Genomic DNA, 22924 nt, shown 5'->3' with positions numbered 1-22924 from the left:
GCAGCCGGGCTATTTTCCCACATTTGCCATGTTGGTTGCCACCACACCCCTCATGTGGGCATGCTAGTGGCAGAGACATCTGCGGGTTCAGATTGTGTGGGGGGAAGGCAGGTAGGCTCCTGCCTCCCACCCCACCACTCTCCCAAGCCCCAGCTTGAGAACGACCTTTTTATTACTTCATGATCCATATCCTGTGTTGCCAGTTAAGAGATTTTCAGGGGTTTGGAAATTGAGGTTTGGAAAGACCTCTGTTGGAAGACTGCTATCAATTACAAACCAATAAATGGTTTCAGTCTATTCACTCTGCTCCAACGCCTCAAGCTCCTCCAGGTAGAAGCATGGCATTCACCTGTCCCCAGTGGTTCCACTCTCCTTTCTTTTTGTGTGCAATTGTGCTGATGGATGGTGGAGCACCAGGTATACTTTAGAGTCTTGACACACATTCTTCTGGATTTGACAAGTGTTTACTTCCCTGGTGAATCAGTTTTAATGCCACACTGGGCTAATTCAAACATTCATTTAGTCAAAGATCTTAATAATGTGGTACAGAGTGGTGCATGCTCCCACTTCATGCACATAAAGTTATGTATTATGCAAATGCTCCAGACATCTATCTATCTTCTATATATTTAATTCTCTTAAACATACCCGTTGCTAATCCCATGTGTGGCAGCTCTCGCGAGAGTTCTCAAGCAGCTGCCGGATAGGATAGCAATGGGGGCGGGGGAGAACATTGCGATGCCGGCCGGCGGGAGCAGAAGGCGGTGGCGGGCTGGCCTGGCCGCCAGGAGGAAGAGAAGGAGGTGGGCCAGCCTGGCTGGTGGGAGCAGGAGGTGCTGGGCTGGCCTGGCCTCTGGGATGAGGCAGCCGCTGCTGGGAATTGGCAGGCGGGTAGGAGGAGGTGGCGGGCTGGTTTTCCAGCAGTCCGCCAGAAAGTGCCCATGGGGTGGAGAACGGGGGAGGAGAAGAAATCGGCTGGCCGGCCAGCCAGAAAGTGTGTGTTTGGTGGGCGTTTGTCTGTTGCTCCAGACTGGATGAGACATGTAGCATGCAAAAAAATATGAGTATGAGCCTTCATGGTACAGGGAGTAAAGGGCAGGTATTTATATTTATTTATTTTTAAAGGCAGGTATAAAACTAATGATGTTTTTCAGCACTAAAAATCTAATGTATTTATGTAGAAAGGGGATGGATATCACCTCACAAACCTGTGTGTAAGCAAATATCATCTACAGTAGATAGAACTTTATTACGATCATAGATCAGTCAAGAAAGAAAAAACAAACATTGACATTACATAAAACCCGAACGAATTTTACATACAATATGGTAAAACCTTGCCACATTATAAGAGTTCTCCTTACTACAATTAAACAATAAAAACTCTAAGTAAGATTCATCAGAGTGCCCCGGAAACTTTACCAGCAGGGGAGCAATCAGTTTTAAACGATAATCTCTGTAAAGTTCGCAATACAAAATTGTGTGAGAGGTATTTTCTATAGCACCAATTCCACATGGGCATATCCTTAAATTAAGCGGAATTCCCCTGTATCTGCCATCCCTGACCACTGATGGTAAAGCATTAAGGTGGGCAAGAGTGAAAGAACGCCTAAATTTGGGGACAGTTATGTTGTCCAGATATTCTGCTGGTTTAAATCTAAACAATTGATTACCTAGAAAATTCCCATTCTTTAATCAAGCTATTTCCTCCTGAAGTTCCATGTCCATAGTATGCTGTTTAACTGCCGTCCAGGCCTGGTCAAGTCCTAGCCTGAGAAGTTCCTGACGGGAAAACCCAAGTTGCAGAACTTTGGTATTAACCCTAGTCTTCCACTTAAACTCAAAACTATTATGCATTACTAGGGAGGCACACAGGTACAGTTATTCACATGTTGGGTTGAACGCAGGTACAGCAGTACACTTCCTATCTGCACTATGCCTTTGACGAGCCTGTAACCAGATACCCTTTAAAATGAATGCAGGTACTGTCGTTCACACAAAAACATGTACCTGGGTACAGACATCTGTACACTCATACAACATAGTGTCTGGATAGAGTTTCTGTTTACAGATATATAAGTAGATCTGAGATTTTTATTTTGTGTGGAACTGATTTTTAATTCTAATGCAATGATGGAAAGCTGGTAAAAGTAGAGATAGTATTTTGATCAGAAGTTATGATTATTTACATTATTTTAGAATGTTGCAACATCATTCACTCAGTAGCTGTTGTTATACATGCATGAAATTATTTATTGAATGAAGAGCCCCGAACAGTATAACTAGCCATCCTGAAAACATTCTCCCTAATTTGTCATCAGGATGGGGAGCTGTCTTGAATCTTGATTGGAAAGCTGCTTTGGAAGCACGCTTCATGTATTGGAAAGGGACCTCTTGGGAATATAGTAACAGCTGTTTTAAATCTTCATTTGCATGTTATGTAAAAGCCTGCAGATGGGGCCTTGCTGTGTTTGTTGCAAAGCTTTGTTAATGGTATGAATTTGTGGAGAAGTGCTTTTGGCTTCATAAGCAGATACCTAATGGGAACTAAAATGATAAATACTACATGAGGCTGTCTCTAATCCTTTCAAGACTCAAAACCTTTCAGTACTGCTCAGTGGTTTTGAACAAAAGTCAATCACGGTTTGAGAGTTCAGGTGAAAACATCAAACATTAGAAGGCGTAATAGCTGCCCCTGCAAGGTCTAGCACACTGGGGCCTAATTGTGTGATGGGCAGATTGCCTGAACTCCAGAGCAGAATCCACCCGTATTGCTCTAGCCCTGGAGGATGGAAGTTTAGGGGAGTAATTCTTTTGTAGAGACTTGCTCCAGGGAGGGTTCATGCCTATTGGCAAGAGCCCAGTTATTCCATAGGGTTCAAACAGGGGGCAGGATCCAGTTTGTCATGACTATGTATCTGAAATAAATGAGACAAGTTTAGTATCTTCTTCTGGGGCTAAGCTGGAATCTCTGTCAAGGAAGGGATGCAGGAGCACCATGACAGTTCTGTGTGCAGGGAGTCGGCATCTTGGTTAGACCCAAGCAGGATCACAGGAGAAAGATCTGTTCCTTAAAGTGGTCTTGCCTGATTTCACAAACACAGGTTCCAGTGATGCTAAGGGGCCTCTTCGAATACTGGTAAATCCTCAAGTCAGAGGACAAAGGCAGGGCTGTTTGTGTCCTCAGGCTTTGGTGGAAGTGCTAGTATGGGTCCCCCAAGTTATCCTGGGAAGTAGGAAGTCCCAATGACACAGGATCATCAGGGTCCACGTCCTAGGTTCTCCCTACCCTGACTCATCCCCTGAACTGTCTGCCTCCTCACCCAGATGGGAAGGTCCTGGATCCAGAGTCATAACATAGACACAAGACTCTTTTCTTTAGCTTGGCTTTTAGCAGTATGTAAATGATTTTTAATTGTGTGGGTTTTTTAAAACTGAGTTTTATGTTAAATTTCATTGTTTTAATTTTTATTGTGAACTGCCCTGAGTCAATTTGGATTAGGTGGTATTAAAATAAAATAGATTAGATAGATTAAATAAAATAACTTAAGTCCCATCAGTTTCAATGGAACTTAGTCATGACTAAGCATGAATCCTGCCCATTGTTCCTGGGTGTGTCCACTGGTATCGCCACCATCATGATGACTGAGGAGAAGGAGTTCTGGCTTCCTGGAGCTAATGCCTTCCTTGGCTGAGGCAGATAACAGAACTTAGATGCCTGTGGTTAGCTCAGCGTTACAGTCTGTTGAGAAGCCTGAGGTGAATCTTCTTGTTCTTCTGGACAGTATTGTTATTATTTTAAAAGTGTTATCTTGCTTCTTATCTGACATGACTCGCAAAGCAGGTTACATGTAAAAGAAATCAAAATCACAGTTATACAATGAAGTCAGCAGTGTAAAACAATGAAGTCAGCAGAGTAGATAAAATTCCAGCAATAAACTATTCTAAAAATTGGCGCTATGATCCTTCCCAGTAGCTGCCTTAAGCTGAGAAATGCCATCAAGTCAGTGACTCCCCTATATTGATATATTTTGGAGGGAAAGCAAATTAAATATCTGGAAAGTAGACACTACAGACACACACAGGCTGCTTTTCTCTGCCACTTCCCATCACTATAAGAATAATATCTACAGTGATTGGGGCCAAGGTCAAAAGAGTCTGAACATTCCCAAACAACCCATTTCCCGCTGCAGAAGACTTAATGATACATGGTTACTTTGAAGAACATTCATAGTTTGCTTAAGACGAAACAACCGAAAAAGTCATGCTTCATAGGTGAATTGAACATTAGTCAATGTTGTTATTTATTATACTTACTTATTGCTTATCTTATTTTTATACTTCCACTGGAATCCATTAAATGAAATAATGATTAATGTCGGCTGTCTTCCACAGAGCTCATAACTGTAATCTAATGGGAAACGAGATATTATTTGTCCTTTTGATATAGTTTTATCATTGAAGTGCCATCGTTTTCAGCCAGAGTTATAACTGTATTTATAAAAAGTTGCTCCAATTAGGTAAGAAACTGTTTAGCCTATAATACTTGGATAATGTTATGTTTATTTACTTGTTTGTTTATCATCAGGTGCACGGATTCAGCCCAGAGTTCATTTTCAAAGGAGAGACCTGAAACTGCCAGAGAACACCAGCTATAGTGACCTCACAGCATTTCTTACTGCAGCCAGCTCACCTTGGGAGGTGGAAAGTTTTCCTTATTTACAAGGATATGAAGGCAATGGAACCGGTAAACATTTATTTGTTGTTATTGTTATTATTGTTTATTAAAGTATACATTCTAAATTGGAATATCATTATATAGCCAACACTTTTTTATTACCGCTTTCACTCCAGTTACCAAAATTAACAAAAGATGTCCCAATGTCAAAGTTTTTTCCCATAGTGTTGCCAGTTGTCAATATGGCAAAATTCTTGGAAAAACCTCCTTAATTTATTTATTTGGGGCGGGGGCATTGAAATGTATATTTTAGTGTAGTGTTTTAATGTTTATTATTGAATTATGTTGAATAATCTAGATGAGGCCTGCATAACTTGATGTGATATGATGAGAGGCAGAGGAAGATACATACAAGGATAAAAAAGAGAGGTGACCTGAAAATGTGTACTAGGAGCAGCTTATTTGACCCATTGCATTTCAGATAAGGACAACTGGTTTAGTTGACCCAAAGAATAACTAAAGCAGTCTTGTCAAGACCACTTTAGTTAGCCTATGAATGGCCGAGCCAGTTGCCATTGAAGAAGAGTCACATGACTTGAAACATGTTGGACCAAACAATTGCTGTACATGCATGTACAGTGAACATAGAAACACGTTCCTATGTTTAGGGAGCTGCCTTATACCAAGGCATCCATCTATCTCAGTATTGTCTACACCAGGGATTCTCAACGTTGGGTCCCTAGATGTTACTGGACTTCAACTCCCATAATCCCCAACCAAAGGCCACTTACACTGGGAATTATGGGAGTTGAAGTCCAATAACATCTGGGGACCCAAGTTGAGAATCCTTGGTCTACACCAGGGATTCTCAAACTTGGGTCCTCAGGTGTTATTGGACTTCAACTCCCATAATCCCCAGCCTCAGTGGCCTTTGCTTGAGGATTATGGGAGTTGAAGTCCAATAACACCTGAGGACCCAAGTTTGAGAATCACTGGTCTACACTGATGGGCAGCGGCTCTCCAAGATTTCAGGCAGGAGTCTTTCCCAGCCCTTCATAGAGATGCCAGGATTGAACCTGAATGCAAAACAGATTCTCTACCACAGAACTATAGCCCCCATCCCCTTGAAGATTCCTCTCTTTTTCTTTGTATGGTACCTTCCCTTCTGTTCTTTTCTGCATAATTTGCAACCCATTCCCTTGAAAGGCATTCCTGAAGGTTGGGAAATCCTCTGCAGCAGGATTTAAAGTGCAAGAGGATGTAGCTGGGAGGGAAAATTGGCAACCCACCTGTATGTATATGGAAACTTTTTTTTACTCGTACACAGGGTTCTTTACCACGATGTCCACATATATAAACAATGCTGCCCCCACAAGATGACAGGAAAAATGGTCACCTATCACTGATATCACTTGTTTACCATTTTCCTTACCAATGACAAGTTCTTGATGTATAGAGTGGGCAATTCAGAAGTAACACAACATTATCAGAGATACTTTTGGCAGCCATGGGGGCAAGCCTCTTAAGCAATTTGAAACAAGGAAGTTAAAAACTGTATCGATTAATATTTTTGAATGCGAATCAATCAAGGCTGTTTATAACTGGATGGCACACTTTGAATGTGCAAAACACTATCCTGATTATATCGCCCTTTAATTAAAATAAGTATTTAATTAAGATATGCATTAGTAAGTACAGTAGGCATTTGTAATAGCATAGGTTTGTCCACACATGACTGCCAGCAGGGAGGGTAGGAAGTACGCTCAGCCTGGGTAGAGAATCCAGGCACACATCCAATCAGTAGTCATGTGTTTTGCGTGTTTGCAAACATTAAGGTAGGAGGGGGGAGTAATTGTGTGCAAAGCACCAGCTGAGTAGGACGGTTTTTCCTCCTACTTTGGTGAAATGCTGGGGACAGAATCTGCCACCTTGCACATGATCCTGCCTCCTTCCTTAATGTCTGCAAGCACATGACCACCAATCAGGAGTGCTCTTGGCTCTCCTACGTAGCTTTGAGCATTCCTCCTACCCTGCCAGTGGTCGTGTGAACGAGCCTTGTGTGTGTTAATTTAATTCTGAATGTCTGGATTTTATGCCTTGTCATAACTTTGTTCATTTGCTTACAGGAAATAACACTAGGTATGATCTTACTCCTGTCACTGCAGTTAGTGTTCACTTACTCAGAAGTGATGGGACTCCAGTTCCAGTGAATGGACCCATCTTCGTAACAGTGCCTCTCCCAACCAACAACAACTTGAAGCACAATGCCCATGTGCCAGCTTGGAGGTTTGACCAAAAATTTGGTAAGCAGCATTTTGTTATTGATCCCCAAATTTTTGCTTCAACAGGTCATGCACAGCCTTTGGTTTGAGCACACCTGGGATCAGAGGCAATTATTCATAATCTTTTGCAAATTGTCCATTATGGTTGTTTAGACATGAGGAATCAGTTCTCATTTTGCAATTCAGGATAGGTTTGGGAAAGACTACTATGATATGCTACTTGGAAAAACAGGATTGTTCATTTGATCTTTCAAAGCCAATTTATAAACTAAATTGCCCACTGCCTTGATTAAAGTGAGTTGGTTTTCTGGTACTTGGTATATTTGGTACAGGGAAAGTCTCAGACATTTTAAGTAAAAGCTTTGCAGCATTTAGCTGCATATAGTCACACTGTTGAGGCTTGTATTCTAAAATTATTGGCATACCACGTATATAATTACTGGAATATGAACCATAATCATTTGGAACACCAATATAATTGTCATTTGCTATTGGGATGTACATTATCTTTTAATTTAGTTCAGATAGATAGATAGATAGACAGACGGACAGACAGCCATCAAGTCAGTGTCAACTCTTAGCAACCACATAGATAGATTCTCTACAGGATAATCTGTCTTCAACTTCACCTTTTAGGTCTCTCAGTTGCACATTAATTGCTGTTGTAATCGAGTCCCTCCACCTTGCTGCTGATCATCCTCTTCTTCTCCTATTTCCTTCAACGTTTCCCAGCATTATGGACTTCTCAAGAGAGCTGGGTTTTCGCATAATGTGTCCAAAGTATGGTAGTTTGAGCCTGGTCCTTTGTGCCTTGAGTGAAAATTCTGGATTGATTTGTTCTATGATCCATTCGTTTGTTTCCCTGGCTGTCCATGGTATCCTCAAAAGTCTTCACCAGCACCAAAGTTCAAAAGTGTCAATGCTTTTTCTATCTTGCTTCTTCAGAGTCCAGCATTCGCATCCATAGAGTGTCACGGGAAAAACCATTGTCTGAACAATTCTAACCTTTGTAGGTATAGACACGTCACGGCATCTAAATATCCTTTCCAAGACCTTCATTGCAACCCTTCCAAGTGCTAGTCTGTGGTGTATTTCTTGACTTCTGGATCCTTTACCATTGATGGTCGATCCTAGAAGGCAGAAGCTATCCACCACTTCAATGTCTTCATTATCCATTTTGAGGCTTGTTGCTGTACCCGTTGTCATTAGTTTAGTCTTCTTTACATTTAGTCATAGTCCCATTTTTTTCACTGTATTCCTTGACTTTCATTACTAGAGCTTGCAGATCAACCACATTCTCAGCTATCAGAGTGGGGTCATCAGCATAGCGCAGGTTATTGATGTTTCTTCCTCCAACTTTAAAACCACGCTCATCTTGAGGCAGCATAGCAGGACTTGGGGGGGAGATCCAACATATAGGCTCCATTAATTCAAACTCCCCTTTGAATTCTTTCCCACTATAATTCAGGGTTGTTTTTACTAACGCTAGAGGAAAACAAGAAAATCAACTCATACTTACCGTTTTCTGCAAGGGGCTGTCCACCTCTTGCCCTTCCTGTATCCTGTTTTAGAACATAGGATAGCACATATATTTGCAAATGATTGTGAAAAGCAGAGCTTTCTGAATTAGACCATTAAGTCATAATGGCCAGGCATTAAAGTCTCTGTCTTCTGGTTATCTGCTTTTATATATTGCTCCCTACTGAGTATTTTAAAAACTACATATGTAGCTGTAAATGGCATTCAAATGCTACAGCTGAATGAAGGGAACTCCCTCATGTGATATTTAAACATCTGTTCCAGAGCATGCAAATTGAATACTCTTTGACAAATTCAATTCTGTTCCTGTTGACATTCAGGGTGGCACCTGAGGTATCCTGTGGCATGGGGACACATTTTAAATCAGTTTAGATCATGTTTCACTGGGCAAGACTCCCCCCCCCCTGTATATAAATTGGCTGATTGTTCAGGTCTTATAATGCACTTGATAAAGTAGGCCCTAGTCTACACAAATTCATATCAGACTAAGAGGCTGTTCACATGTCCATGCAAAACCGGTCTATGAGAGCCCAGCCCAGTTCTGCAGGTGCATATGGACTGCCAAGATTGGGCCCGTCGTGGCAGCACCATGGCGGCAAACCCGCCTACGAAGCCTCCCTTTAAAAGCACTCCCTTAACCTTGTTTTTTTGGTCGTGTGCCAGCCGTGGCTGCTTACAACTGTGGCTGGCAGATTCGGGGAGGGGAGGGGGGAATCCCCATAATGCGCTACACATTTGCGCTGTGAACTCCAGGGTGCAGGGCAGCACATCCTGGCTCCCCAACCCTCGGAGCTGCCGGCAGCAGTCGGTGCTCATGTGGGCAGACAATCCACCCAACCAGGGATAGCGGAATGCTCATCTGCAGGGATGTAACTCTTTAGGGCTTTCTCCCTGCACACCTGGTAGCTCTTTCTCACTAGTCGTGAGAAAAGGCCCTAAATGTGAGAAAAGGCCCTAAATGGTCTTTCAGGTGCCATAGGTCTCTTATTTTTGCATTTCACAGCTAATTAAAGTTTGAGAACCTCTTCTCTGTGCAAGCCTCTGAATGTGTAGGGCAGAAAAGGGAAACCTTACTGGCTTCTATTTTTGCTAGGAAAGATGCAACCTCCTTTTTCTTGAGTTTAGTAACTTTCTCATTTGCTTTGGGTTTTTCCCTTCACCTCAAACTATAATTTCATTGTTTTGGAAAAGTTGCTTGATTAAAGGTCATCTATTATTATTATTTCTTGTTTACACAGTCAGGCAGGTGTTATTGACTGGTTTTTTCATCCAGACATCGAGTCCTTCCCAAGGACCTAGGATGTCAGAATTTTGTTATCAATATTGTTCTTGTTATAGATATTGTCGCAGAATATATGCTGTTCCCAGTAAAGTTGCTTTTTGTAATTGGCTGATGGTGATTTCTGCGGCCCCTATGGTGTTGAGGTGCTCTTCAAGGTCTTTTGGAACTGCACCCAGGGCGCCAATTACCACTGGGATTATTTGGGTCTTTTTCTGCCACAGCCTTTCAATTTCAATTTGTAGATCTTTGTATTTTGTGTTTTTTTCTATTTCTTTTTCTTCTATTCTGCTATCCCTTGGTATTGCTATGTCGATTATTTTAACTTTTCTTTCTTTCTTCTCAACTACAGTTATATCTGGTGTATTGTGTGGCAGATGTTTGTCTGTTTGTAGTCGGAAGTCCCATAATAATTTTGCATCTTCATTTTCTACCACTTTTTCAATTTTATGGTCCCACCAATGTTTGGCTACAGGTAGCTTGTATTTTTTGCAGATGTTTCAGTGTATCATCCCTGCTACCTTGTCATGCCTTTGTTTGTAGTCAGTCTGTGCAATCTTTTTACAACAGCTGATTAGGTGGTCCACGGTTTCATCTGCTCCTTTACAAAGACGGCACTTGCTGTTTGTTGTTGACTTTTCTACTTTTGCTCTTATTGCATTTGTTCTTAGTGCCTGTTCTTGTGCAGCCAATATTAGACCCTCTGTTTCTTTCTTCAAGTTGCCATTCTTATTATTATATTTCTTATCATTCATTATTATTCATTATTATTGTTGTTGTTTACACAGTCAGACAGGTGTTATTGACTGGTTTGTTTTATCCAGACATCGAGTCCTTCTCATGGACCTGGGATGGCTGGATTTTATTATCAATGTTGTTGCTGTTATTATAGATATCGTCGCAGATGATGATGATGATGACGATGATTATTTTATTATTATTTTATTGAAACATTTTTTTACAGAGACTAAAGTTCTTTGAGTACAAAAATGTAAAGCTGGCTCCCTACACAGCAGCAATAAAATGAGAGAGAAATGCTATCCAGCATTTGCTTGTCAACTACTTCTATAAGCTTTAGAAGTGAATCTAGAAAATATGAACAGATGTTCATTTTAGGCAAAAAAAAAATCATGCTAGTGTATGTAGCCATTTCCGGCCTAGACATAGCTTCTGGAAACTGGTAAGAAACTCAATTCCAAATCTAAAAGTTCTTCCCTTTATAGTTTGTTCTTAAGGAACTGAGTTTTGTTTACTAAACTCTGTCTTAACAATAAAGCAAGCACAGCTGGATCAAAACTGAATGGGAGCGTGTACAAAAATTCCAAATGCAAGGCCTCTTTTGATGTAATGTTTACCTGGCACATGTTATGCAGGGGGAGTTGGATTGTGTTTGTTGGCTTCACCTCCAGCTTTCATGTATCTGCAGGCCTTGACCACTACAGCTTGGGCCAAAGTTGAGAATAGGCTCTACACATGTACTGCTGTATGTATACAGACATCAGGTCTGTATGCCTGATGTCGGCATGATCAGAAATCCCAACAATGAGTGCAGGCCCTAACATGTAGAATTGTACATCCATAGAGCCTGCCCTTCCCTTTGGCTCCTGCGGGGAGATCAGAGTAGGGGCTATCGAGCACAATTCCACTCTTTTGCCATGTGTGCATGATGTGAGAAGAGGGCTCACTTAGAGGCACTCTTACCCCTGGACTTCTGGGCTGAAGACCAGGGCCTCCACATCCCCTGGCAGCCCCCAAATCCTCTTTGGCCTGTCCCGGGTGGTGTGGCCGCCGTGCCACGCCTCCGGCCCGCACTGCACCTGGCAGCCAAGTGTGACTGACCTGTGCCGGGCGCAGAGCATGACTTCTGCTTTAGAGACAGGAGGGGGAATGGGGAACGAAATTTGTGGGATGGGAATACGTTAAGCTGTGTGTTGAGATGTTTCCGCTAATGCATGTTTGCATAAATATACTTGTTCTATATTCTTACATCCTTGTGAGTTCAATTGCTGTTGTGCCCTCAAGAACCTACATGTTAAAAAGTGTGTGTGTGTGTGTGTGTGTGTGTGTGTGTGTGTGTGTGTGTGTGTGTAGGGCGATGATGCTTAACTTGCAGGTGGGAGTTGTCTCCATAGGCCTTTAGGTCCAGGCTCCAAAATTCCTAGGTGCCCCTCTGGGCTCAGTGTATGGTGGCAAATCCCCATGACTAGCATGACACAAATGGCACTGAAATGATCCCTGTGAATTCCAAGGTTGCCAGTTCTGACTAAAGTTAATTCTGGAAATTGCCCCTCCCCCCACCCCAATATTTTTCACAATATCAACCCATTAAGATCTCCAGGATTTCTTCAGTCGTGACTTGGAGATTGATGCTGATTCCTGAAGACCAGGCCTGTCCCAGAGGGCTGGCAATCCTAGTGCTTGCCTTAGCTCAATGAAGGAAGGTTTATTGAAATCCGTGGGCCTTTGTTTCTCATAAGCACCCTTAGAATTGGGCTGTTTGAGCCCCCCTCCAAATCATGTTGATTTGTTTTATTCTACCATTCATTTTTTGGCATGTCATCTTGCTCCAAGAATGATGCACAGCAAATAAAATGTACTGCCCTTGATGGATGCAAAGCACAGTAAATTAAAGCAGTGACACCTTTTGAATAATTAATAGTATTAAACAATCTAATTATGCCTCGGAGACATTTCTAAGTTTATTCCTGAGATGGAGATACACTCTGCATCTTCAGTAATGGCTTGCTTTGAGAATGGCAGGCAGAGAGATGCATAAACTATATGTATAGTCATTCCTTTCGAATGAAGTCCTAAAGTATCTGTCCATCCATCATCCTGTGATGTTGATGTACATTTGGGGATTGCAGGTATCCCACAACCCAATGAAATTTTGCACTGAGCTTATTGTGCATGTAGATTGTTTGAACACTTGGCAGAAGTTAATCACTGACTCTTTGTCTTGCTTTCTTCTCTCGCAAATAACTGGGAGTATTGTGTGCAAGCAGCTGAAACACAATGGATTATTCCTGGATGGCTCTTTGTGCCTCACCTTGAATACAAGTTATGCAAACTTAGCATTGTAATTTGTCCTCCAGGCATTATTTGTTTTTGTTTTTATATACTGTACATTTATGTATAGTTTATTTAAATTGATTTGATTTAATAAATCTATTTAAATGGATTTATTTATATATATTATTGATTTAGGGGTCTTTTCATACCATTCCTGTTCAGCTACAGCTAATTATCTCAAACTTTTATCATCCTGTGGAGTCACTCCCCCTCTCTCCCACTTTTTTTTTATAGTGTGTGCCTTTGCTTACTTCCATGGATCATTTATTCTTTGAACTCAGTAAAAATAAATAAATAAGTAAATAAATACATACATACATACATAAATCCTGATTTGTTGAGGGTCCAGGGGTGTGGAGTGAGGAGTCAGTCTTTTGGCTTGTGGGTTTTGTCCAGCTGATTCCACAAGGAAGGGCAGTTTGATACTCTTGGCTCAGTCAAGACATATGCCAGGAATGGTCAGGAAGGAACTCTGGTTTGCCCTTGCGCTTCCTTAGGGAGCCCCTCCTTCCTTTGAGAACCATTGAGCGAATATTCTGAGCTGCAAGGTTTATCGCAGTTGCTGCGAACAGCCCTTGATTGTCTGCAGTTGAAAAGCATGCAGAATTGTCAGATATGGTTCCTTTTTAAAGGTCTTTTTTCCCTCTGTTGAAAGATCTTACCTTCATGTGTAGAGGGTTTTTTGTGTGTGTGATCAATTATAATAGAAGCACATGTAGAGGTTATAATGGAATGGTTGTAATGGTTATAACGGAAGCCCACACAGAGGTTTTTTGTGTGATTAGTTATAACAGGAGCAGATTTGTTAAAACTGGATGTAATTTTAAATCTTTTGAAGTAACATGGCTTGGCTTCATTGGCACAGGATAGGAAAGGAAACTTCCACTTTGCTCTTGTGTGCTGTTTGTTTCCAGTATAAGGAGATGCAGCTTCTTGTGTCCTGCCCTTTGCTCACATTTTCCTTTCCCTGAACACTTAGCACACATCCTGGATGCAACCTTGCCTCCTGAGCTTTCGTGCAAAGAGACCATTGGGTCCCCTCTAAGTAAATCCAAGCCAACTGTGTATTAATTCAAAGTGATAGAGATGCATAAGGCAGAAGAGTACCTTGAGGGAGGATGCGTAGCTTCACAAAGCAAGGTGCTGCTCATCTGCTTAATGTAGGTGAAGGCTCTTGATGCACCAATTCAGCACTAAGGGTTTGAGGCGGAATCTCAGTAAGTGCTGAAATGCTGTTTGACGTTTTGTGTTAGCATGCACAGTTTGTATATGTGTAACCTACAAATGTCAGGCATTACTTTTCCCTCTTCAGGAATTCTTACCAGGGAAGTTTGAGGGTGGCCTCAGAGTTCCATGTTTTCTCTTCCTGTAGCAAGTGGGGGGGAGCATACAGGCTGAGACCCACACCCAGACTCTTTCTGGGAATGTCCCTACCTCTTCTTCCCTGCCATCTTCCCATTGTGTAAAACTAGAGGCAGGTGATAGTTGTTTTTCTCAAAGAGCCAAAAGAAGGGTTATCATTTATTGTGTTTATTTTTAGCAATTGGGAAATGGGGTTTGGAATGCCTTTGCTGTGTTTCAGAAACATGCAAAACTTGCTTAACCAGAGTGATAGTGAGACAAAGAGCCCTTTCTCAGGATCACAGAGAAAGGGCTCTGCACTGCAGGGGAGGTAGCCTTAAAACGCTTGCCTCCCCCGCAGACAGTCCTGGTCTTCTTGCTGGGCGAGTAGCTTGCTCACCCAGATATTCGCTGGCTGCTACTGGCAGCTGAGCCCCCGGAACTCCTATAAAGCACTGCACGAGTGTGTGGTGCATTATGAGGAGATTCCCAACACCAGCTGGGAGCCCTACAAGCCGGCAGACAATCAGCAAATCAGGGTTAAGAGAACCTCGTTTAAGAGGGTGGCTGGCTTGGCGGGTTTGCTGCCAAGGCACCACAGCAATTGGGCACGATTCCTGCAGTTCTCACACGCAGCCAAGACAGGGCTTGGCTTCGTTAACCCAGTTTTGCCTGCATGTGAGAACAGCCTCAATATATAACTGCACAAGAACATAGGAAGTTACCTTATACCAAGTCAGACCATTGATCCATTTAGCTCAGTATTGTCTACACCAGGGATTCTCAATCTTGGGTCCCCAGAAGTTATTGGACTTCAACTCCCATAATCCCCAGCTCCAATGACATTTGATTGGGGATTATGGAAGTTGAAGTCCAACAACATCTGGGGACCCAAAGTTGAGAACCCCTGGTCTACACAGACTGGCAGTGGCTTCTCCAAGGTTTGAGGCAGGAGTCTCACTCCCAGCCCTATCTTGGAGATGCCAGGGAGGAAACTTGGTTTTTCCCAGAGCAGCCCCATCCCCTAAGGGGAATATCTTACAGTGCTCCCATGTAATCTCCCATTCAGATGCAAACCAGGGCGGACACTGCTAAGGAAAGGGGACAATTCATGCCTGCTACCACAAAACCAGCTTTCCTATAAATACAAATATAACTCTCCCAAACCACTTTCACTTGACTGATTCCATTCTAAGAATTCTCACAGCTGTGAGTGTTGTGCAATATTAAGGTGCACACATATCAGACAACGAATAAGGATGTGCACAAATTAACAGTAAACCAGTACCAAAAGACAATAGTGGGAAACTGCAGCATGCAAAATATACCTAAGGAAATGATATTTCATTCCTGACAGCCATAGTTAATTTAGTAAGTTCAGACAGTTGACTGTTAAGTGATCCAAAGCATTACTGAATAACATCATATTTGCTTGTTATGTAATCATTGAGTGACATTCAGACTAATATTCTACTAATAGTCTGTTCACAAGGGGAAAGGTCCAATTTTCACTGATCCCATCTTCCTGCTGCTGCCCATAAGCCCCCCAAAATATGTCCCTGAAGGTTCTCAGCCCTTGGGGACATATTATCAGGGGGCATCTTGGGCAGCAGAGGGAAGGGAGAATCAGCAAAAATTGCCCCTCTCCCCTTGTGTGCACAGAACATACTTCTGGGAGCACAACATTGCATGTCCTTCCCCCCCCCCCAAGCTACAGAGAGCAATTCTTTTTAAGCCTCTGCAAAGTCATGTTTTGGGGTGCAATAGAATATGAAGGTTAAATGCTTCTCTCTGAAATAAAAGCAGTCCAACTCTACCCTAGGAGTATCTGTTTTAACTTCTTCCAAAGCTATTTGCCATGTTGCTATAGAAATGAGAGCTGCTTAAAAAAAAAAAGTTTTAAGCAGCAGCTACAAAATGTAATACACACAAATATAATTGCATAGTAGCAGACATACTGTAGCATTGCAAATAAAAGATCTGCTTTTCAGTTGCACACTTTATTGCCTCACATTTGTCTTTGACTGGAAAAGTTAGAACTGTAGACATTTCCATATGCTTTTCTGTTGTGCAATGAGAAAACTTAAACTACCTATAACAGTTACATATGGAGGTCATTCACAAAATCAAAAACTGTGTTCTATCCGGGTTTGGGAGCTATGTGTGCTCCTAATTTTTGGTTGTGTGGAAGCAACATAGGAAGAAACCCTGGGTAGCTTCTCCTCCTATCTTGCTTCCACACAATCACTGCTGCCCAGGTTATCCTCTTACCTTGCTTCCACAGCTCCCAAACCCAGGTAGAACACAGTTTTTGATTGTGTGAATGACCTCAGAATCTCAATTCAGAGATATACTACTAAACTGTGGTTTAGGTAAATTAACTATCCTTTATCATGATGCCTTAATTGACAAACCTTGGTTTGCCATTAGCTAGCACATTAGAACCCATGACTTGAATTGGGTTTTCAAACTATCATTATGTTAGTTATAGTTTGGAGTAGTATCTGAATTGATATGGTGCGGTTATGGGTATGGCAGCTGCTGGAGATGGAAGTGAACACTGGAGTTAGCACAACAAAAGCAATCAAGCAACTCTAATCTATGAGGAGAATCTCACGATCGGTGATACTCACCCAGAGCGGGTTTGTAGGGAGAGCGGGCTTAGCCCGCTCTCCCTGCTGACAACCGGAGGGGAAGCCCTGGATGGCCGGATTGGCCGCCCACACGACTGCCGGTTCTGTCACGGAGCCACCAGGGGCTTGGGAGATTGGGGGTCACGGAGCCCCCAGAAGTTCCAGCATGCTCTGCACAAGCCTGCAGAGCATGCTGGGGAGACCCCCTAGCCAGGAGACTGCTTTTTAGCCTCCCTGTCGGGGGTCTCCTCATGAGTTGCTGCGTCACAGCAACACACGATCCGGAACCCCCAGTTAGCGGAGTGCTCGCTCCGCTAACCTGGGCTAAGGGAAGGGCTTTGCAAGCAGGTTACCCGCTTTGAGGCAACTGGGCTCACCTGCAAGCCCGGTGGTTCTCACATTCTGCTTAAAGCGGGCTAGGCTCCCCTAGCCTGATTTTAACCAATCATGAGAATAGCCTCTATGAATGTTCAAACCTTGGTTTTGTTCTAATCTGTGATTAACACAAACTGTGATTCAATGCGGCCATGGTAGAACAGGTGCTTTGCATGCAGGATGTTCCCGGTCCAGTCCCTGGCATCTCCAGGAGCTTTTCCAAACAGCAATTGAATGCAGCTTCACTACACTTAGGCTGGGGATGAGTTCATACAAGGGAACTATTTACAGTGACGTCACAACAGCAGCAGAAGATACCATTCATACAGCCAATGGCGTTATTCAGCTTTGCTACTAACAGTTCACAGTTATTGTGCATTATATGCATCCTATAATAGTAGCACTTTGGCGTAGTGCTCAAAACAGCTTAACTTTAGGCATTTCCTGCTGCAGTAAAGACACCTGTCTGGGAAAGCTCCAGGTAAGGCTGGAAAAGACTGAAAACCCGGTGAACTGCTACAAATTCGTGTCGGCAGTAACGGGGTAAAGGTAAAGTGTGCCGTCGAGTCGGTGTCAACTCCTGGTGACCACAGAGCCCTGTGGTTGTCTTTGGTAGAATACAGGAGGGGTTTACCATTGCCTCCTCCCGCGCAGTATGAGACGATGCCTTTCAATATCTTCCTATATCGCTGCTGCTCGATATAGGTGTTTCCCATTGTCTGGGAAACATACCAGCGGGGATTCGAACCGGCACTCTCTGGCTTGCTTGTCAAGTCATTTCCCTACTGTGCCATTAGGTGTTTCATGGAGGAATAGTTTGATTCAGTAGAAAGCAGCTTCCTATTTTCAGTGTGTAATCCAATTCAGCAGAGACTACAGAGAGCCACCATATGGCACACAACATTTTGGAGCTGGTTTTATAGGCCATGGATGCATGCTAGGAAAAGGTAGAGATATGCTTAAGCTTCACAGAACTAAATGAGGCTTTAGCCAACAATTAAGGTTCTGTTGTTTCCAACACAATTTACATATATACTGTCCTTGGCAACAACTCAATGAGGCGATTCTCACAATCTCCAAAAAGCGGGCTAAGGGAGCCTAGCCCTATTTTGGCGGTCGTGTGCTGCCACGGGAGCAGAACGATTCCCGGCAGCAAACTGCCCTAACTACCCCTCCCCTTAGCCCAGGTTAGTGGAGCGATAGCGCGGCTAACCGGGGTTAACGGATCATGTGTTGCTGCACCGCGGCAACTCACGAGGAGACCCCCAACCGGGAGGGTAAAAAGCAGCCTCCCAGCTTGGGGGTCTCTCCAGCATGCTCTGTGCAGAGCATGCTGGAACTTCCGGAGACCATGTGGCCTCCGAACTTGCAAGTTTCCCCCGGCTCTGTAATGGAGCCGGCAGTCGTGTGGGCGCCTGATCTGGCCGCCCAGGGCAGACTGCAGGATCGTCTGCGGGGAGAGCGGGCTAAGTCCGCTCTCCCTGCTTAACCTCATCTGGGAATTCCTGCTGATTGTGGGAACTGCCTCAATGTGAAAATATAAGCAGTTTAATGTAAGTGCAAAGTTTGCACATGGGTGGGGAGTGGGGGATCGGGATCCTAACTTCATATACACAGTAATAGGGCCTGAACTGTTGGTAAATGACTTGGAGAGGGATTCTGGAGTCATGGTGGACAGTGTTGATTCAAAATGATTGAAAATGTTGATTTAGTGCACAGCAGCTGTGAAAAAGGCAAATTCCTTGCTAGGGATCGTAGTTAATAAAACTGCTAATATTATAATGTCACTATACAAATCTGTGGTAAGACCACATTTGGAGTACTGTGCATGTTTCTGGTCACCATATCTTGAAAAAGAATATTATAGAATTGGAAAAGGTGTAGAAGAGGGCAACCAAAATCCTCAGGGGCTAGAGAACCTTCCATAGTTTAGAAAAAAAAGTGACTAAGGGGAGACATGATAGAGGTTTATAAAATCATGCATGGGGTGGAGAGAGTAGATAGAGATATGTTTTTCTCCCTCTTTAACAACACTACAGGTGAAACTCGGAAAATTAGAATATCGTGCAAAAGTCCATTAATTTCAGTAATGCAAATTAAAAGGTGAAACTGATATATGAGACAGACGCATTACATGCAAAGCGAGATAAGTCAAGCCTTAATTTGTTATAATTGTGATGATCATGGCGTACAGCTCATGAAAACCCCAAATCCACAATCTCAGAAAATTAGAATATTACATGGAACCAAGAAGACAAGGATTGAAGAATAGAACAATATCGGACCTCTGAAAAGTATACAGTGTACTGTGCTTGAATGGCCAGCAAACTCGCCTGACCTGACCCCATAGAGAATCTATGGGGCATTGCCAAGAGAAGGATGAGAGACATGAGACCAAACAATGCAGAATTGCTGAAGGCCGCTAATGAAGCATCCTCGTCTTCCATAATACCTCATCAGTGCCACAGGCTGATAGCATCCATGCCACGCCGCATTGAGGCAGTAATTGCTGCAAAAGGGCCCAAAACCAAGTACTGAATACATATGCATGCTTATACTTTTCAGAGGTCCGAAATTGTTCTATTCTTCAATCCTTGTCTTCTTGGTTCCATGTAATATTCTAATTTTCTGAGATTGTGGATTTGGGGTTTTCATGAGCTGTACGCCATGATCATCACAATTATAACAAATTAAGGCTTGACTTATCTCGCTTTGCATGTAATGCGTCTGTCTCATATATCAGTTTCACCTTTTAATTTGCATTACTGAAATTAATGGACTTTTGCACAATATTCTAATTTTCCGAGTTTCACCTATAGAACCGGATGTCATCCCATGAAACTGATTGCTAGGAACTAGTTCAGATATGTTAGATTTATGCTATAAACATCACTACCAGTGAGTTGAATTTGCGGCCTCAGGCATGCAAAATAGATGCTCTACCAGTAAACAGTGCTTCTTCTATAGGCTTAGTCAAAATAATATGGATTGGATGGTTGAGTGAAGAACTGTGACATGATGGTTAAATTTTAATGGTAATGAACTAACTGAAAGCCAAAAAAGAAAAACCTTTGTGTGTCTATTTTCTGTTTTTCACTACAAAAGAAACTAGTATGTTTTACATGAACCATAAAGCAGTAATTTTCAGTATAATATATAATGTATCCTGAGTTCTTGCTGCACTTTAAAAAATAAATAAATAAAAGGGAGTTTAGGGAACAAAAGCAATGGAAGCTACCTGTGTGTATAATTAGCCCTCCCTCTTATTTCACATGTAATTAGAATTGCTGTGTACAAAAAAGAGATGTGTTCTTTTGTTCAGCATTAGACAGGTAATTTACACATACAACGGAGCAGTAGACCAAAATGACAGCCATAACAAAGGAGGGGGGAAATGCGAATTTCAACTTTGATTCTAGTCATAAATCAAGTGATAACCCTTTGGGGAAGATTTCCCCCCCCCTGGCAAAAATCAGATCATTTGCATGTCTGAAGAAGTGTGTTTCTTTTTCTTATCAGCATCCAAAAATGCACTGGATTGTTTTTTTTCTTTTGTGAAACCATAACGTTTCATCTAGAGAACAGTAGCCAACTAAATGTAAAACTGTCCAGCTGGCCACAGGCCATGTAACAAAAAATAGGGAAGAGTAATAAAGCTATGTCCGCAGAGCATATATGCTTACTTCTTGTGGTGCCTGGTAACTTCAAAACAATGGCAAGTGCCCTGATGTATTTGAGGGAGAGAGAGCCTCTAGGTTTGAACTTCTGGTGCTGTAGTAATTGTCTGGAAGGACCTTTTGAAGTGTTCTCAACAATAGCTTTCTACTCTAAACCAACCCCAGTATTTTTAAGAAGGATTTCTCAAACTGATTTTAGGCTGGATGTTCTTCTGTATTTTTTTCTGAGCAGTCACACCTATGGGTTCTTGGACCTGTGCAATATCTCCTTTGGAACCTTCTGGAGCTTTTCCTCAGATCATTTTGGCGGGAACCCCACACCCAGTGAAATAGCATTTATTTACCGTATTTTATGGACTATAAGACTCACTTTTTTCCTCGAAAAATATCCGCCAAAATTCAGGTGCGTCTTATATGTTTTAACAGTTTAATATGTTAAAACTCTGAAAAACTGGATTAAAATTAAGGTGCGTCTTATAGTCCGTAGCGTCTTATAGTCCGTAAAATACGGTATATACTGCTTTTCAACCCCAAAAAAAAGATTTTAAAGCAGTATACAGTACATAGAAAAAAAGAACAATAAGATGAAAATGTTACCAAAGGCTTACCATCTTTAAAACACACACACACACACACACACACACACACAGGCTGGCATCTTGACATTTATACTAGAAGTTTTGTTGAAATTAAAAATACAGGTTAGGCAAATGGGACTGCCTTTTGAGTAAATTTAGTCAGGATGTCAGCCGCTAGGTAGACATTGGTAACTGCCACTGGAGGGATGCTGTGCTGGAGCTGAATAGGGATAGTTGCTCTCCCTATATAATATAAGAAAGCCACCACTTTAAAATGTGCTTCCTTGCCCAGTTAACAGGGGTAGTCTAGAACCCACCTATCTTCCCTCAGCTCTTCTTCAACTTCCATAGTGGTTATCTCAAGAAGAATCTTCTCTTGACTTCATTTACACAGTCAAATGAGCTCCATTGCCTGTTCATTTCTCCCCTACTTTTATTTCAGTGTCCTCCTTTTTGACATTTTTATTTTTCTTGCATTTTCCTCCCTTCTCTGATTCTGTCAGTCACCTTTCAGCCCAGCTGTGATCAAGCACTTAGGGCCAGTAAGGTCATTTGCAAGCAATTTTTTCTAAAAAAATAAATGTGGGGCTGAAAGTATTCTTTAGCCACCTAATGGCGCAGCAGGAAATGACTTGCCTATCAAGCATGAGGTTGCCGGTTTGAATCCCTGCTCGTATGTTGTTCACACTATAGGAAACACCTATATCGAGCGGCAGCAGCAATATAGGAAGATGATGAGGATGAGGATGATTGATTAATTCGATTTCTATACCACCCTTCCAAAAATGGCTCAGGGCAGTTTACACAGAGGAATAACAAACAAATAAGATGGCTCCTTGTCCCCAAAGGGCTCACATTCTAAAAAGAAACATAAGTCACACACCAGCAACAGTCACTGGAAGTACTGTGCTGGGGGTGGATAGGGTCAGTTACTCTCCCCCTGCTAAATAAAGAGAATCACCACGGTATAAGGTGCCTCTTTGCCCAGTTAGCAAGATGATGAAAGGCATCATCTCATCCTGCATGGGAGGAGGCAATGATAACCCTTTCCTGTATTCTACCAAAGACAACCACAGAGCTCTGTGGTCACCAGGAGTCGACACTGACTCAACGGCACACTTTATCTTTACCTTTTAAAGTATTCTTTACATTGAACTTGCTTCAAATGCAATTCACAAAAGGGGGAAAGTTAATTCTGCATAAGGAAAATTGCTTGAAAGTTCATAGAACAGAGATATTTGAAAAGGACCATACTTGATTTTTCTTTGTTCCTCCAAATTTGTGCATCTTTATCAACATTTTAAAATGTGCTGCTGTTACTGCTGTCAAGAAAAAGAGGTCAGCCAGGGACTGAGATTGAAGGACCAATAGAGGAGAAACCCCGTCTCCTGCAACTGTCAGCCCCTGCCAGATTCTTTCTGAGGACCATTTTCTGGGAGTTGTTTACATCAGGCCTGCTGTAGCTTTCAT

General features: G+C 42.3%; 1 protein-coding gene and 1 long non-coding RNA gene across 6 annotated transcripts in view; one reads left to right on the top strand and one right to left on the bottom strand.

The window, feature by feature from the left end:
- FAM171A1 (family with sequence similarity 171 member A1) overlaps window positions 1-22924 on the top strand; it is a 115302-nt gene that overhangs the window by 81293 nt on the left and 11085 nt on the right. For 4 of the 5 annotated variants that reach the window (XM_053262574.1, XM_053262575.1, XM_053262572.1 and 1 more), the window contains 2 exons: window positions 4589-4747; window positions 6805-6981. In XM_053262574.1, coding sequence (XP_053118549.1) covers window positions 4589-4747; window positions 6805-6981 — 336 coding nt within the window. The remainder of the gene's footprint in view (window positions 1-4588; window positions 4748-6804; window positions 6982-22924) is intronic. The other variant, XM_053262573.1, reaches the window with a different exon arrangement.
- On the bottom strand, window positions 1231-21178 carry LOC128330165 (uncharacterized). The gene is made up of 2 exons (XR_008309985.1): window positions 20883-21178; window positions 1231-4411 (listed from the first exon to the last, which is right to left on the bottom strand). It is a non-coding gene; the product is annotated as an uncharacterized LOC128330165 (long non-coding RNA).

The sequence above is a fragment of the Hemicordylus capensis genome, chromosome 6, assembly GCF_027244095.1.
Source record: "Hemicordylus capensis ecotype Gifberg chromosome 6, rHemCap1.1.pri, whole genome shotgun sequence".
NCBI lineage: Eukaryota > Metazoa > Chordata > Lepidosauria > Squamata > Cordylidae > Hemicordylus > Hemicordylus capensis.
The sequence above is the reverse complement of the archived record's forward strand: the minus strand, read 5'-3'. Positions and strand labels throughout refer to the sequence as shown.